The 18803-nt window shown below is 35.3% G+C and overlaps 2 protein-coding genes across 3 annotated transcripts in view; one reads left to right on the plus strand and one right to left on the minus strand.

Annotated features, from left to right (window-relative positions):
- Positions 1-2336, minus strand: part of LOC106062077 (uncharacterized) — a 31702-nt gene extending 29366 nt beyond the window's left edge. The window contains exons 1-2 of the mRNA XM_056036839.1: positions 2268-2336; positions 284-495 (exon numbers count right to left, since the gene is read on the minus strand). Coding sequence (XP_055892814.1) covers positions 284-361 — 78 coding nt within the window. The 5' untranslated portion in view covers positions 362-495; positions 2268-2336. The remainder of the gene's footprint in view (positions 1-283; positions 496-2267) is intronic.
- Positions 2337-4707: 2371 nt separating this feature from the next.
- LOC106067751 (lactase/phlorizin hydrolase-like) overlaps positions 4708-18803 on the plus strand; it is a 59138-nt gene continuing 45042 nt past the window's right edge. For both annotated transcript variants that reach the window (XM_056034742.1, XM_056034743.1), the window contains exons 1-12: positions 4708-4837; positions 6010-6378; positions 10581-10711; positions 11750-11844; positions 12645-12807; positions 14339-14531; positions 15003-15134; positions 15275-15382; positions 15924-16053; positions 17173-17357; positions 17822-18023; positions 18410-18546. In XM_056034742.1, the coding sequence (XP_055890717.1) occupies positions 6150-6378; positions 10581-10711; positions 11750-11844; positions 12645-12807; positions 14339-14531; positions 15003-15134; positions 15275-15382; positions 15924-16053; positions 17173-17357; positions 17822-18023; positions 18410-18546 (1705 nt within the window). In that variant the 5' untranslated portion in view covers positions 4708-4837; positions 6010-6149. The remainder of the gene's footprint in view (positions 4838-6009; positions 6379-10580; positions 10712-11749; positions 11845-12644; positions 12808-14338; positions 14532-15002; positions 15135-15274; positions 15383-15923; positions 16054-17172; positions 17358-17821; positions 18024-18409; positions 18547-18803) is intronic.

Raw genomic sequence — 18803 nt, forward strand, 5'->3', positions numbered from 1 at the left:
AAATATAAAATAGAACATTTTAAGAGATGTGACAAAAGGGTAATATCAATAATTAATTAGGGACAAATATAAAGAAAAAAATAAAAATAAAAAAATAACTACAAATATGAAAAAGCAATCAAAATCAAAAGGGGGGGGGGGGGGGCAATAGAAGATCTATTTAAATATACTCTACTGTCTTTGGCTCTAGTTACTAGCTTTAGTTATTGATTACAAAATAATAATGGCTTGGACTGAGTTTTGGAATCTAGACTTTTTAAAGTAGTAAATATATTTATATTACCTCTTCAAATAGAGCACCAGTGTCAATATTTGCATCAATTATCTGATTGACTGCATTAAACAAAAAATCAGATTCCATCTCGACTTTTGTCACGTTTGTTAGTTTGTGTCACAAACTTGTTACTAGTGTTGGATCTACTCTCTCTCTCTCCAAAGATGCTCTACATGACTTGATGAGTTTCTAGCTAGTAGGTACTCTTCTACTTCTAGAGTCTAGATATAAGTAGAGTGGATGACATGAGATAATGAGTCAAATGATTTACTCAGTTGAGTAGTCTAAAGAATCTAGATCTAGAGTAATTTTCGTCTTTGGAACACCCCCTGTTTTCTAATATTAGTAAACACCTCACAATATTTGTTAAAAAGAACCTTTATTTAGATAGCTTTGATGAAACTAGTCTGTTGTTTTTGATCATGCTCCATTTTTTTATAGTTCCGACATATTTGGTTTCGTTTAGTCAGAACAACAAGGGTTTACACAGGTTCAAAGAGAAATGGTATGATGATTGCCATTTTTTTTTCTTCTCTGAAAGAAGGAGGGTAGGTCCGGGTTAAGGAGTTGTTTTTATTTTAATTTAAGTATCAGCTACACATGACCTAACTAAAATGCTTCTAAATAGGCCTAAAAACATACAAGTCAAAGCCTTTGTGTTAATACGGGGTGTTCCATAATATCTGTTTGTCACTATCAATGACGTTTATAAACGAACGCTCTTTATCACTATCAATGACACTAACAAGCACTATTTTAATGTTGAAAATGTATATCAAAGGGATGTAACTCAAGGCCGGAAAATGAACATTTCTTTGATTTATTTTGTATAACATTCTCTTACTTAATTTTTGTTTTTGTCTTAGAATACTTAGATATTAAACCAAACGTGAAGTGAATGGGTAAAAAAAAAGGGAATATCGCTAAACATAGTGCTAATGAGGGTCAGAGTTGAACATAATATGAATGAAAAAAATGTTTTTATAAGTGGCACAATCCTGCTCTCTCTCTTTTATTCTGTCTCTCCTTGGCGGCCTAATTATTGATCAATCAGCCTAGGTATCATCAACACAGTGCAGGAAAAAAAACATAGCGGGAGGGAAAATTATTTATCATTCAGATTTAGGCCACAATCACTGAGTGGAGTGAGTGGGCCAGACATTTGGGGTCACAGAACTTTTTTTTTTGGGGTCAACTAGATCTAGGTAGGCCACAGTATATGGCCCTTTGTCAAGTTGAGGGTTTAACAGAGAAGGGAGCAATAAAGAGTGGGAAAAGTAACACTAATTTGTCGGTCCTGAATTGGTGTAAAAAGAAATTGATATATATTTTTTAAAAAAATAATTTTTAAATACTATAACGCGTGTTCGTTAGTGTACTGCAAGTGTTCGCGCTAGACCTCATTGATCTGACCCTCTTCAACATCTATATTTTATTGTACTTATTGTAGCTATGCGTAACGTAACAAAACAACATATAGATTCTAGATCTAATAATTTTTATTGACAAATGGATTACAAGTTTAAAGATGTTTCCAGTTTTTTTTCCTAGGAATAACCATTATGGAGCCAGACTATAAACATTCAAACATAAAATTTGGAGCGCAGCGCTTAACTTGTTCGCATTATGAAAATTAATATTACCATCTAATTATAATGATAGGGTATTCACCCATTAGGGTCAGGGTATTACTTATTTATCACATATTTTTTATTATTATTACTGATGTGATGGCGATACTGCGATAGGCCATTTATGACAAATTATGATTTTAATCCATTAAAATTATCTAAAGAACCGAATCTACTATGATACTATCTTTAAATACTTTAATCTTAGTCTTAGTAGTCATCTAGATCTAGAATAGATTGTCACTGATTCAGCCAGTGATTGTGATTTGTCTCTAGAGTCTATCTAGAAATTCTAAGACGTCTAAGTCTAATTAATAAACTCTAAGACTAAGACTACAAGAGTAAGATAAAAATTATAATACCTTAAAAAAATTAATACGTACTGGATCTACGTAGAATAACTAAGAATACTAAGAATAATAAGATTCAGATTGACTCTGACGTGACTCTACTCTCAGTCTCAGGCTGATTCAGATTGAGTCAATTGAGATTCTAGAATTTTATATAATCTAAAGAAAAAAAAAATTTTTCAACCAAATATTTTGTCTAGACTAGATTTCAATGCACATATCTAGATCTAGTAGTTCTAGATCTACGTACAGAAAAAAAAAACTAATAATCTCTAGGCTAGCTAATAACATTATTTAACATAGATTCATTCATCCATTTGATTGTGTTGCTTTTCAAAACACTCGCCATTTACCAGACTTTAAAAAAAATATTAGAGTTGTCTATCTTGAATATTTCATAAATCAAATAAAGTTATTCGAAAAAAAAATATATATAATTAACTTGTCACGAAAATTGTACATTGGATAATTGTAATACTATTTAGTCTAGTTATTTTAAGCTTGTCTTCGATTCCAATCTACGATGATAAAATTTTGGTACATTAAATGCAGATCATTTGAAAATATATAGTGGGGAAAATGAACGAGATGCAATAAACTGTATACAATAACAGTAAATTCAAGTTCATCTAAATCAAGTTTTAGGCCCACAACTGTTTCTACTCTACATAATTGATCTACACTACAGGATTACATAAAATGATAAACACAGGAATAAAACTTTTAGACTATGATTGCTTCATATATAGAATAATATTTAAAAAATACGAAAATTCTAAAATTATACAAAGTTACAAAGACAATTGGACCTATAGATGAATTACAGAAATAGGAATTAAATTGGAACACGTCTTTCCATCAAGAAATAGTCAGAATATGTAGGCCAATAAAAAAATATATATTTACCGATTGTTTTTGTTTAGCGTAATTTCTTGCATTTAGTTTCCTCAATGCGCTATGATCCTATCACTTAAATTGCCAGGACCAGTTAGAAAAGGGGTGGGAGAAAAGCGGGGGAGGGGTCCTTTTGAATGTTACCTCGATACCTTTTTTAAAAAAAAGCTGTACCACTTGAATTCGAACTTAAGCTCAGGTTTCCTCAAGGGGACTAATTAAACTTATATCACCATATCTTTCAAGAACTATTTATTTCCCTTGTTTTGGATACCAAACAAAATAATTATAATTACCGAGAGTTCATTCATATCTTTAATTGCTAAATTATTTTAATTGGTTAAAAAATTACTCTTGTTTTGTCTGGTAAAAATAATAATTTAGCAAATTTCAACTTGATCGGACACTGGTTGTGGGAGAAATAACGTGCACAAACTTTTTACCATTCACTCAGTCAGATTTATTATTGTTAGTCCAGATCTATTACAAATTTAATTACATGATTGATCCAAACTAATTGATAAGACTACGCTTATTTTTTGTAAGTATTTTAAAAAGTATATTTTTCAAGTTTTTTTGTTGTTGTTTTTTTCAGCCTTGTTTTGACTCTGGAGAACAGCATTTTTTTTTTGGGGGGGGGGGGGAAGAAGGGGTCTGACAGCACCATAACATACAACAAATTGTTTCTCCTCATTTTTCTTTTTGTTTGCTTCTCCTAGATGCCACGTGTAAACAGACTACAGTACAGTAGGCCTATCTCTTCGACATTTTATAGATTAAGTGAAAATGTAGGCAATGAGTTTGGGCTCTGTCGCCCTTAACGTGAACTTCTGATAGCGCGTATAGGCCTATTTGGATTATTTCAGAGGCAGATTATACTCTAGGGCCTGGAAACACTAGGCTCGAGGAGCAGAAGCTAACCACTGCGGCATTTTAAAATTAAATTGTCTATTGGTTTAAAAATTGAAAGTAGAGTGCATGTTAATTAATGATTTTAAAAAAGCTGGATTTTCGAAAGAGATATGTGTAACTTTCATCCAGCTACTGCAGCGCCGCCTATGAATTTATTTTTATTTAGTTTTTTTTTTTTTAGGTCTATAACCTTAAACTGAGAGCCACCCACATAATATCAAAGAATTAAAAATGACAAACACACTCATTCTTTTTCTCTTCTGAACTCATTGTCAGTTTGCCAAAATGTAGATTTTAAAGACTTTAAAAAAAAAAATCTAGATTAATTAGGCCTGAATAAACCTTGAACTTTTCTTATCTTTCTTATTGTTTGCTCTTTAGGTTAAAATCATTAGCCAACTATCATATATACACGGGCCTATAATAGTAGCTCTTTAAATGCAATTATTTCCTCTTTATTTATAATACAATTGTTTAATTGTAGTTTTTCCAGCCCTATTACATATAATGTACTATGAATAGGGTCACACACAAAATCGATGCAAATAATAAAATTTTTACCTTCCCCACCATCCCTTTTCAGAAACAAAAATACGAACTTTTTTTTTTTTGTCCTTTCTATTACTGTAAAATCTTATCTATCTTACAGGGATGAGGTCAAATACTTGGTTCAAAAAGTAAAATAGCATCAAAAATATCAAAGCATGGGCTTCCTGGACTTTATAGGACGATACTTGTGAACTGTTAATTTCATTTCTGTTTGGACTACATTGGGGGTGAGGTTGTTTGTCCTAAGTTATAATTGCATGTTTAGCTTTTGAAACATTTCTAGGTTTCTATGTAGGCTACTATAGGTCTAGAAAAAGATTAGCAAACTTAAATGATATCTATCACATAATAATTAAATTTAAATATATCCCCAGCTTTGGCAAAGAACTCACACGTTAAAAATCAGAAATTTGAATAATTTATTTTAACATCTTTTCATTATCTTATAGAGCTAAAATATCGCTCATAAACTCGCGCTGCGTGACATCACATTTTATTAAAAATTTCTTATATAACACTTCATTAATTATTTAACTAATTACAATTATTTGATTTTTTTACGCAATGAGGAAAGATGTAAAAATTGGCAGCTATCTTTTTTTTTTTCGATTAATGTAGATTATTGTAGATGTTATTTAATTTATAGATCTATATCTATTTATGTTTGACTGTTTGATGTATTGTTGGTTTGCTACGTCGTTAAAGCGTTGTGCGTTGATCCCCACTCTGGACGAATGTTTTCGCTACTTTTCAATTATATATAGGGCCTAGATATAATCGTTCCCTTTTGTCAATTAAGTGTTGTGATATTTTATCATATTAGTATATATATATATATATATATATATATATATATATATATATATATATATATATATATATATATATATATATATATATATATCATACCAGTGCTTTATTCGGTACGGCGTACCGGCACCTTTTTCGAAGCGATGTGGGAACAAAAATTTAACGTTTATTATTAATTTATTAGTAGTTAAAAATTAGGCAATTCATCACTGAGTACCGGCACCAATTTTATTACAAAAAAAAAGCACTGGTAAGAACCGTTACAAAAGTTTGATAACAAGTAACAACATACAACATATGTTTAGTAAACATAAACTTGGTATTGCTTTTTTTTTAATATCTGGTTTTTAAATTGTTTTTGTTTTCTTAGTGGAGAGATGGAGCAAGTCGCGTGAAACTAAACGTATATGTTCAATGAAGCATATGGCCTATATATTTTTGTTTTGTTTTGTCACTCTTTCGTTCCTTTTCTGTAGATATTATATGCAATTCTCTTCATCTCATGCTTCCGAGTGATATACGAAAAAGATTGTTTTAAAAAAAGTAAAATATTAATGTTTAAAATACAATTATTCTCTTCCACCCACAGAACTACAGAGTATAGCTAAATGATAAAATAGCTTGGCTGAAATGTTGAAACATCAATCAGCATAAAGATACGACTAGATTAGTCCTTGAGCCTGGATTTATGTGAACGAAATTCATATATATCATCAGAATATATTAGAAATGGCTCCAGTTAAAGCGGACTTGTCTACCATGCTTGTCCTTGTTTTGTTCATCGTGTCTCAGTTAGTTGATCTGCTGCCAGTTGGTGCTCTCTCTTTGAACGGTCTTGACCTGGACAAGAACCTGCAGGAGGGAGACAAGGATTTCTTGTTTGACACTTTCCCTGATGGTTTTGTTTGGGCGGCAGCAACGGCGGCCCATCAGGTGGAAGGAGCGTGGAATGAAGATGGTAGGCTTTTTTTTTACATGCAATTCATTGAACATTCATCGATACAATATAAAGAATATTGAAATTGAAAGAAAAAATGTTTCAATAATAGGAAAAATTAAAAAAATACAGTTGACTTACTCACATTAGTACGAAAGGAATTTTCTTTTTTGTTAAATTCATTTAATTGTTTATTAAAAGATATTAACAAATTAGAAAAAAAATCTATATACATAGTTCGTCCATCGTGGTTCGATGATGACCACTTTTGTCATCCAGGGGAACTGAGGACTTTGCACTGGGGTTTTATGTCTCCTAATGTGGGTGGTGAAGCCTATGTGAGCACGGAATGTTCGACTGCACGCTGGGCAGTTTATTCCAGCTGGAGCTAGTGTTTTTGGCCTAGTTTTTGTGCTAAGACGCATTTCTTCTGCCAGCGCTGTTTTCTTGTCCTCAGCAATTTGTGCGCCAGTTTTCACAGCGCGACGCCATGATGCTCTATCATTTGCTTCCGTCTCGCAGGTGGCAAGATCAATGGTGAAGGTTTTCAAAGAAGCTTTGAGGGTGTCTCTGAAGCGTTTTCTTTGTCCACCTTGTGATAGCTTGCCCTGATTGACTATAAAGGAGTCGTTTAGGGATGTGGAAGTCTTCTATTCTGCAGATGTGGCCTGCCCATCACAGCTGGGACTACATCATCATCATCATCATCAAACTCCATAAGAGTGAGGGCTTGAGAGGCTCAAATCCTCTCTTGCAAAAGCCCTGGACAGAAACCCTGCTGTCTTGCGTAGTGCATGAATGTCGCCATACAGGTCGAGAATTTTGGGTTTCCCAGACCTGTCGAGACGGAGATCTGGGGCAGTCAAACAGAATATGAGGCACGGTTTCCTCTTCTTCCCCGCAGCGAGGGCACCGTGAATCGAAATTTGGCCATAGCCGCGAGAAATATGAGCCAATAGGACAGTGGCCTGTCCTGCACTGTGCTATAATAGCTTGATCAGGCCTGGACAGCCTCCACAACGGGGAAGTGCGGTCAGGGCGCCTCATGCGCTCCCAGACTCCACGGGCTTTTTGGGACTTGTCCCAGCACTCAAACCACTTTTCCATTTCTGTTTTTTGTATTATAGCCAGGGCTTGATGAAAGCTTACAGCCTGATCAGTGGGTGGAATTTGCCCTCCCTGGTGGGCCAAAGAGTCTGCGATTGTGTTGCCAGTCACACCTATGTGACTCGGTACCCACTGCATTATTACAGGGGTGCCATAGCGTTGTTTGATGTTATGTGAAGCCATGATGACAGTGTTGATATTGGGGGGCCATGGTCCGGGGCTTTGCAAAGCATGTAGTACAGATTTTGAGTCAGTGACCACAACAATCTGTGTTGCCCTCAAATGTCCCTCGCCGAGTTGAGAGTCAATGACTTTTAAGGCTTCACAGACTGCCATGGTCTCCACATCAAAACTGCAAACACTACCACATGGTCCAAAGATTTTGACTGTGTGAGAGCAAAGAAAGTCGATGTAGGCTCCATAGCCTGCTCTTTCAGAATCTATTGATGCCGATCCATCAGTGTATGCAAAAATAGCACTGGGCTTGAAGGTATTAATGGTCTCCAGAGCTAGGATTTGAAGGTCGTTAGATGAACGGCTTTGCTTAGTGGCATTAGGGTCTACTAATTTCAAGCGTATGTCTGGGGTTGTTGGGCGACACCAAGGGGGAAGGGGATGAAAGCGTTGAATGTTTTGTCGGTTGGTGGAGAGGCCAGCTTCATCAGATAGTCTAGTGGCATGATGCATCTGGATACGTCTTCTGCATCTCCAACCATCCACTAGTTTTCTAGCTGGGAGGTATTCATCCAGCCTTTTATACCGCTCATAGCAGGTCAGTACTGACCTTTCCCTCCTAAGGGTTAGTGGAGCTATATTAGCCATTATTTCAGCCGCATTCACTGGACTTGTCCTAAAGGTTCCACAGACAAATCTTAGTGCTTGGGACTGTATTTTATCAAGTTGTTCAAGAGCAGTCCTAGAGCCATAAATTTGCACAGGTAGGCTGTAGTCTATCTGTGATCGGACTGCTCCTAAATACAGGGATCGGAGCATGTCTGCTCGGGCTCCCCACTTCGTGGATGCCAGCTTCCGCACAATGCAAAGTTTCCCTGAAGTCTTTCTTACAACATCCTGGATGTGCTCACACATTCTTAGTTTGCGATCTAAAGTTACACCAAGGTACTTGGGTAGCTTTTCCATGCTGAGAGCCACTCCGTTGAGGGAGAGCTGGAAAGGTTGCCCGAGAATGCCAGTCCCGAGCGTGAACAGAGAATAGACCGTCTTGGAGGTGTTTATTTCTAGCCTCCATTGACTACATCAGAATATTGTAGAAAAAAATAGATAATTTACATAACTTTACATAAGAATAAATTCTGAAACTTGTGGAGATAGAGTGAATTTTTTTTTTTTTTAGGATTGCTTTGTTTAAAACATTAATGTTTAAATTTGAAAAAGGGGAACCACCCAGACAGATTTGTTTATACAAAACGTTGTTGTATTACCTTGTAAAAAAATTTAATGCAATTTTTATTATAAAGAAAATTGATAAAATGATGAATATTTTTGCCTTTAGCCCACATCATGTTAATGTAACAATGTATATATAAAAAAATACTTGATTATAAAGTCAAATGATAGAACTCACACATTGTCCTTCTAGGCAAATTGTATTCTGTCCAGCCGTGTAATGTTTGCTATTGTCACTTCAGAAGAAACATTACATGTTGATAGTTGTAGAAACTAATGATGTTGTAGGTTTACGACTTTTTTTTGTTTGGATACATTCTGTAATAAAATGATTTAACAGAATTTTTTTTCAAGGAAAGCAATTTAAGAACATTCAGTCATGTTTGAATACAGTCTGTCAAGTCTAAGATTCTCCTTAGCAATGTCTTACCTGTCTTATGTTCATCAGACATCACAGGAACACAGAATTATGCCCAAAACATTCAGTCAGCGTATTGGGCAAGAATAGCGATGCTCATAAAATGTCCTGATTCCCGAAGAAAGCTTCTAATGATCTTTGTCTTTTTGATTCTCAATATCTTCCATCGGTTCTTTATAGCCTACCAAAGGCAGATATGCTGAAAACCATAAAAAAACAAAATCGAACTAAATCCTGTCAAACCAGACGAGAGTCTAAAGAAGCAGACATGTAACAACAGACGACGCAGAGGAATAAGCACGACTTTTAATTAATTTGTTCCGCGCACTTTTTTAATTGAAAAACAAACAATGTTGTAACTATTATCAAGATTTTAAGAAAGTCTTTGCTAATAATGTTAATGAGAAAATCAATATCATTCTATTTTGTCTCGATACTAACTCAATAGATTTGGATATAACAAATGTAAGAGTAATAGTAAGGAGTAGAAAAATGGGTCTCTTGTGCAAGCAGCTTAAGACGTGTGTGTTTAGACTGGGATTTTAAAGTTTAAGTGGAGGGTTTTGAAAGAAGAGTGTAGAGATTTAAGTTCGATTTCGGTTCGATTCGATGATGAGTATAGTTCGGGTTCTGTTCGGTTCGGTCAGATCTAAAGTTCGGGTTTGGTTGGGTTGGATGTTATGAAATTAGATAATAGCAAAAACTATGTACATGTAATAATGTTCAATTCAATTTATTAAATTAAAACAGTGATTTCAAACCTCCGTAAGTGAGGTTCGAGTTCGGCTCTTTCGATTCGGTTCGTTTCCCATCTCTAGTGTAGAGTTGACGTTCTTAACGTTATGAATGAATCTGTGAGTACATTCCCTTTGATAGTGTGTTCCTTTAAAGAATGAATTGGGCGCATGAAGAAAGAGTTTGCTCAAGAGTTAGTAATGCTGTGCTGTGTTCCGTACGACGGGTCAAAGGATTTAAAATTTGCTTGAGAAATGTGATCCTAATCATTATATTATTAAATGCTCTGCCCGTTACACTGGTATATTAAAATAAGACACTGGTACAGAAAACTAAGACACTGGTACAGAAAACTAAGACACTGGTACAGAAAACTAAGACACTGGTACAGAAAACTAAGACACTTGTGCAGAAAACTGAGACACTGGTACAGAAAACTAAGACACTGGTACAGAAAACTAAGACACTGATACAGAAAACTAAGACACTTGTACAGAAAACTAAGACACTTGTACAGAAAACTAAGACACTGGTACAGAAAACTGTCTTTATTCAGGCAAAGGCCCGAGTATTTGGGATGTGTACAGCACTGAACCAGGACGTATAGACAATCACGACAACGCCCAGGTGGCCTGTGACAGTTATCACAAGTACAAGGAAGATGTTCAGATGCTCAAACAGTTGGGGGTAAGCTTTGGATGTTTTAACTGTCCGAATTCTAGTGTCGGCCTACAAACATCTTAGAATCGTAGGACCTAATCATCTCGTAATTATCTTCTCTTTTGAAGTAATGTTTGTAGTTTATAAGATAATCGTTACAAACAGAAAGCATTTTACTGCTGATGAAAATTGAATGACCCCTTGCCGTCATGTCTAATCCAAAGCAATGCCGAAATTGTATCTTATTTAAGTATATCTTTTCACATAGAAAGATGACTCTCAGAAAAAAATATTGTTTAATGGGCATAGTTTAGCACTGTTTATATAAGCACTTTATATATAATATTATCAGAAAAGTAGTTCTTTATGTTGATATAAATGCGCTAATCAAACATCATTCATTATTATTCACACATTATCCATCATCACCATAGGACACTCAGTATCTTTAGAAAAAGTTCCCCTTTCAGACCTAGCAATCTATAGGCCAGATGATGTAAGGGCCATCTGTTTCTGTGGTCCACGGTTAAGGAGGGTGTTAAGAGGCCACCACAACGACCAACTGTTTTTACTTTTCCCCAACTAATGCCTAGTACCCGTTAGAGCTGGGTGAACTCAGAGGGCCCTAAAGATACCGAACTTAAAAACCCAAGTCTTTATCAGGATTCGAACCCGGTTTGGAAACCAAACGCTTTACCACTCAGCCACCGCGCCTCCAGTATCTTTGGAGAGCTGCGGTAATGCGCACAACAAACAGCTCTTGAAGCACTAAGTAGGTCTTAATTCGGACGTCAGCTGTCTCCTTAATACTTCTAGGGGGTTGATGAAACGAGATACTTTTGGTCTGTATTTTAGGAGAATGTCACGTTTTAAGAGCAGACAATCAATCGCTTTTAGCTTCCACTAAAAAACAACATCATTTAAACAATTCAAAGCTGGATAAGCTCTGCGACTTAAGCAACAGGAGCTGGAACCTGGGTTATGATGTGGCCAACATGTATTATCAAGTCGATATAATGGGCTAATGAAATACCCATTTATATATATATATGTTTTCCTCTTCAGGTTACTCACTATAGATTCTCCATTGCATGGTCACGTGTTCTACCAGACGGAACCAACAAAACTGTGAACAGTCTTGGAATAAACTATTACCATAAGTAAATACATCCAAATATCCAAAACCCTTACAGTCATATCACCCAAATCCCAAACATAGCAGAGCCATGTTGCTTTATGTCTACTAGCTTAGCTCAAAGTCTCTACTATTCACGAAATGTTTAGATCTACTTGTCAGTCTAGCTATGTTAAAAGACCCTTGTTGCTTCCTTTTGGTGGAAATGTCTAAACGTTACATCGAGTCTGGTGCATCATAACGCCAAGGAAACCCAAAGGATGAGGCGTTTCTTTCAACCTAAAGAGAGGCTTTATTAAATTTCGTTACTCGTCAGCCACCAACACATTCGACAGCTTGTACGTCGGATACTCAGAACGAAGAAGATGCATACTTTTTTTCCCATATAAAATAAATGGCGTAATTATATTTATAAGTGTTAATTTTTTAATTTTGATATTTCATTTGAAGATACCAGTTTCACTTCGTCTAGGGCCTCCGATTACCTATGGCCAGCCCTACCAAAGCACACATTGAACCAACCCCTTTTTCATTTGGACGTCAACCATTTGATGTCCTGTGCTCAGATTCTTTTACATTATCATGACCAAATGATAAGATTCGGTTGTAATCTGTTGACATAATCCGTGATGCTGGCAACAGCTATCCAGTTCATTGTACACATCCACAACTTCAAGCTAATAGCAAGTTTTGACATTTTGTCATAATTTTTAGTTCAATATAATTTGTCCACCATCAGAATGGAATATAAATAAAAAATGATTCGCTAATTTTTGCTGTAAAATATAATTTAGTTAGGGATTCAATTTTTATACTTATCTTCAGGTTAATAGCAGAACTGAAGGCCAATAATATAGAACCGATGGTCACTCTGTATCACTGGGACTTGCCTCAGGCCTTGGAGTTGAAAGGAGGATGGCTTAATGAGGACGTAGTGGGTCAGTTTAGAAATTACGCTGACCTTATTTTCAAAGAGTTCGGGGCAGATGTAAGTGTAACACAAGCCAGTTTTGTCTACTTTTAAAACGTATAATTTAATTCTAGTTTTAGTTGGCATCTTCCATTTATTTTTCTTCCATCAGAAAGATGTTACAGTTATAGATATAGCAGTCGGTAATTAGGAAAGCATAAGGCTTGATATTGTGTGTCACACCCTAGTGTGTAAACCAGAAGAGAAAAAGTAAGTTAGTCACATGTGTGAGTTTATCATGTCACGCTTGACACGACGCAATCATCTGACCAGCAGGAAGTCATCTGTCCTTCTTATTCAGGTTACATTACTTGTGCTTGGGACAATTATGCACATTTTTCTGGAGTAGGCTACAAACAAACTTTATAAACTCAATTTGCGGGAAAAAAAGGAATCACAAGAAGGTGATAGTAAATTCTATCAGTGCTATAAACTATCTAGAAAGATATAAGCTGTTACATAAATGTGAAAATAACCATCGCATAGTTCGGTCAGTGATTGTTCCATGTGGGTCATTTAATGCGCTTCTTTAGCTATTTCTAAGCTGTATGTTTTATGACAACTGTTCTCTTCAAGTTGTAATTGTTACAAGTATTTCATATTTTGGAAACAATTATTTTGAATTTAGCTTGAAAGTATAAGACTAAAGAAAAGCGCAGAGTTTCTTCAATGTGTCCTAGCTGGTGTGTGGATAGATTTGTATGCACCTCCGAATCCGCGTATGTCGTATGATTGTGGAGACAATACAAGCTCTTCGAAAATACACCTGGACTTGGTTCAACATCCTTTTTAGGACTGCTCTCGTGCTATAAACCATGTTGTTTTTTTAGGACTGCTCTCGTGCTATAAACCATGTTGTTTTTTTAGGACTGCTCTCGTGCTATAAACCATGTTGTTTTTTTAGGACTGCTCTCGTGCTATAAACCATGTTATTTTTTAGGACTGCTCTCGTGCTATAAACCATGTTGTTTTCTTCTTTTCTGTTGCCTCGTATCCTTATCTTATTGTTTATATTTATCTCCAATTATGATAAATTCATTAATAGATTTTGCATTTCGAATCAGTGGTGCTCTTACAATCATTCTTCTGAGAAATCCTAATGCTATTTTTTTTTCCAAATAAGGAGAGTTAGATTTCAACATGCAGTAAAAATTACTTGATAACTTTTTACAATAACGTATGGAGATTAACTGACACATAATTCTTGTATTTCTTAATTAGACCACCTGGAAAGAGAATTCAGTTTCTCACTATTCGAACCAAACTATGACCCTAACAAAATCTCTGGACATAAACATTTGTATTGGAACTCTGACAATGGTTTAAACAAACGCTAGAACAAATTCATACAAGTGCTCCTACTTCCCTAGTGCCATTAGAGAATGGAATGGGTTGGGGCCAGAAAAACCAACGTCTTGGCAGAGTTTAAGTCATTAACTTGCATGACTAGATTGACACAAGAAATGCGTAGGACGTGACGTCTGTAATAAGAGAAGATAAATAATATCGTGCATTGCTTCATTGAAATTATTTTTGTCACACACAAAAGGTCAAGTACTGGATTACGATCAACGAGCCATGGGTGGTGTCCTACTTAGGCTATGGCGTGGACCAAATGGCGCCCGGAAGGTGGGGCCCTGGAACCAATGTCTACATCGTCACCCACAACCTCATTAAGGCTCACGTGGCTGCATATAAGTTGTACAACAGTACATACAGGGCACTGAGTCCTGGAGGCAAAGGTCAGTGGAAAATAGCAAAATGTTATGAAATTTTATTGGTGATTGCAAAATACAAATTAAATTTCAATTTATGAGGATTCAACATACCCGTGAGATCTCGCTGTAGGCCTATGATATCTTAGATATAGACTTATAATAAGAAAACAGCCTCTAGTCTATACTATAGTATTTCAATTCCTTCACATCCTCTAGTTGGCAACTTCTTTTTTCTTGAGACACTTCACTTTTTTTTTTGTTCCCACTGTATTATGAAGTAGATTTATTTATTAAAAAAAAAAAGATTGATTATGCATTAATGAGGATTATTTTTTAATTGATTTTTTCTTTCCGATTACATGTTGTGGGCCCCAAATGATCCATTGCAGCGTCCATGTGGAAGGTTCTTATGGAGACTTTTGAATGAATATTACTATTCCATGATCTGTCGGATGTTACAAATAATTTTTATGTAGGTTAAAATATGCACCACAGGTCAGATTGGTATCACACTGGACATCCACAACGACATCCCCAAGAACAGTTCCGATCCTGCTGACGTGGAAGCTGCAGAGCGAGGCAAACTGTTTAGATTTGGTTGGTTCGCTCACCCCATTCTTAAAACTGGTGAGTAGTTCTACATTTCAAGTCTTTCGTGTGAGCAATACCCGTGACATTGTTGGTGATCCTCACATTTTAAGCTATTTTTTTTAAATTCTAGTTTCTTTTATTTCATAAGTTGTATAGATAAATGTTTTGACATCTAGGTGACTACCCCGATGTAATGAAAGCACAAATTTTAGCTAAAAGTAATCAGCTGGGCCAAGCGTCACGGCTACCATCTTTCACACCGCAAGAGATCCTAGAAAACAAAGGTAACCTTGCCATTTTCTCCACGTAATTAGTGAAGCTTAAGGCGTTTTTTTTTTTTGACTATTTACAAGTTTTTCTTTTTTATATTAGAAAAAATCTTTTTTGCAAGGTGTATAATTTTATCGACCTGTTTAAAAATTCATTGATTCTATTTAAAGGAGGGTGCTCTCAAAATATGTTATTTGCATTTACCTATATACATGTTTATTGTTGTACATACGTATGATTGTGTTAAATGGCCACAAGGGGGAATTATGGACGCATAATTATGGAATGGAAACATAAAGTAGGCCTATTAAAGAAAAATTAGTGCTGTCATTTAGTTTTGTCCTCTGTACTAAGCTGTACGAAATGGGCTACTATAATCTTTATTTTTCAAGGATTCATTCAACAAAAACAATTTATAATGAAACAAAGCATTCACTTTCTATACTTATAAAGAAGACGATTAATTAATTTATTGATAAATACATATCATAATCTTTCTTATTGTATTTAATAACTCATCTTCCCATAACTACGATAAAATGTTATATCGTAAAGGTTCGTCTGACTTTGTTGGTCTGAACTACTACACATCCATTTACGCAAGTCCTGGTCAGCTGCCATATGACCCACCCAGTTGGGACAATGACCAGGATATTGTAAGAGAGCGAGATCCTGCATGGACAGGGTAAGTGTGGAGAAAATATATTTCTTTTTTTTTTTTTTTTTTTTTTTGGAAATATATTTTTAAAAATATAAACAAACACAAGGATGGCACAATAGTATGATGCAGGATTGAAGCTCCCATGTTCTACATACAGGCAATTAGAGAACAAGATTTTTACTCTTGTGTTTCAGAACTAGAAGTCTTTTAGTCTGTCAATAAATTTCTGTTACAAAGTTTATATCAATTCACTCAGCTTGTCTGTCTGTCTAGCAAACGTTTTAAACATATTATTTCTCCCATGCCCATTCTCGGATAAAGTTGAAACTTCACACAATTATTTATTGTACGTAACAAACAAGAATCAATAAAAAAAAAATTAACCAATTAGTCAATTAATTATCGGTTATTAAATATTTTATTTGATATAGAAAAAGGGAAATAAATTCGAGTTTTTTAGAGATATGGTTGTAAATGTAGAGTTATTACTCCTTAGATAATTCTTTTATAGGAGTATTTTTATATTTCTCATGTTAAACAATCAGTTAACGCTTTATTTTTGATAAAACCACGATAATTGATTTTGCATCACCATTTTCAGTGTCCACACACTATCGGACTAACATTAGGGCCCACGATTGCACGAAAATGAAATAGAAAAAAAAACATAGCACAAGAGTAGGGAAAAAAAAGCGATCCTTAAACTTTCAAAGAAATGCATTTTCTATTCAGAGTAAACCGATCTATTTATTTTTCAAGAACTACGATGAAGCAATAAACATTAGGCAGGACTCCAAATTTACATTAGATTACATTCACTAGCAGCAGTTTGAATTTTTGTGTGTATTTTAAAACTATAATGCCAGTTTGAGAAAAAAAGAAAGACGATTTTCTTCTCAACAAACTCTCTTACACAGCCTGGTGGTATGGTATGTGTTTAGACTGTCTTTTTAATGGTCTCAATGGTTCCCGGTTCGAACTATGCCCGCTTCCATGATCCATCTCCAGTAGTCCTGAAGGGGTTTTGGCTCGGAGGTCATTCTCTTCAAATCTGAAGGCACATCGGAAACACGTAGAACATGTTTACAAACAACAAAACATTCGCACAACACCTCTTCATTAGTGACCTGCTTGTTTTCGCAGGTCTGGCTCGTCCTGGCTGTTCAGCGTTCCGACGGGATTCAGAGAAGTTTTGAATTGGATTAAAAAGACCTACAACAACATTCCATTATATGTCACTGAAAACGGAATATCGGACAAAAACGGAACGCTGAGAGATGCTCATAGAATCACTTATTATAGACAGCACATTAATCAAATGTTGAAAGGTATACTTCACTGGACATACCATGATACACTAGGAAAAAGAAAAGTCTTAATTTAGATTTTGGAATATTGGTCAACTAGTACACTTTATATTTCGATTGAAGCAACCTTAATTACAATAGGAGACAACTAGACCATTTGTAATTAAGAAACAATATTGCAATATGGTATTTTTATTTAATAAAATAATTATATTTAGCTAAGATGAAGCGTTGGTTAACAAAATAGATCTAGCAAATTTTTTAAATCCTATTTGAGCGCTTAATATTACGTTGGAAAATTATGGATTATTAGTGGATTATTAGTCATTATGAATTATTAGTGGATTATTAGTTATTATTGATTCTTAGTCATCAACACGATATTATGTCACTAGGAATAAATCTAGATAAAGAAATGAACACATTAAGTGACGCCAAAAAACATTACCAAAAATCTGACTTGGTTTGAATTTTGATTTCTCAAGCTATAAAACTAGATGGGTGCGACGTCAGAGGCTTCACGGCCTGGGCATTAATGGACAACTTTGAATGGGCTCGAGGCTACACTGAGAGATTTGGACTCTATTACGTGGACTTCACCAATCCAAACAGAACCCGGACACCCAAGGCATCCGTCCAGTTCTTCGCCAACCTCATAAGAGATAATGGATTTAAAAGAGGCTACAGGTACGCTTCTTGTTTGTTAAAATACTCTTTTTACGTAGCAATCAACATAAACACTTTAAAAGTGTAATAGGTCCTAATAATGTTTGGGTATAATGGACATGAGAAACAGTCAGGCTTGTTCTAGAACCGTTGTAAAGAAAGCCTTATTTCAGATATGTCAAACCTACGAATCGAGGGCCCTATTCGTCCCCTAGTGCAATACTATCCAGCCCTAGGGGTATACATCAGATATATTGTGTGTTTTCTTTTATTTAATCTTACTGTTTGGTCGATGTACCAGTAAATGGAACACCCCCCCCCCCCAAAAAAAAAAAAAAAATACACGAAACAAATTCTAAAGCTTGTAGATTCTAATAGATCTTAATGACAATCAACTCTCTTGCCAGTGGTCAGGCGGCTCAAGCTACAGGTATTGTGTACATGGAGAACGAGCTGGACATCCTGTATGACCAGTTTCCAGATGACTTTGTATGGGCAGCTGCCACTGCTTCATATCAGATAGAAGGAGGCTGGGATGCTGACGGTGAGATAACAGTGGTGGTAGTTAGAAAGTTATATATTAATGCAAATTATCTTTCATTATTCAGCGACCGTAAGATACGAGAAATGTGAAGGTAATTGGACTTTGTTGTATCTAGTGAAGTTTTTCAATACATATTTTAACATTCAATAAGTAAATAAGACTTCTCTTGAAGCTCAACAAAGTTTATTGTTGTAAGAATGGAATCGTTGCGATCGTTCATGTCTATTTTCATAGATACACAACTAACGTTCTAACTT

This window comes from Biomphalaria glabrata, chromosome 7 (assembly GCF_947242115.1).
Source record: "Biomphalaria glabrata chromosome 7, xgBioGlab47.1, whole genome shotgun sequence".
Lineage (NCBI taxonomy): Eukaryota > Metazoa > Mollusca > Gastropoda > Planorbidae > Biomphalaria > Biomphalaria glabrata.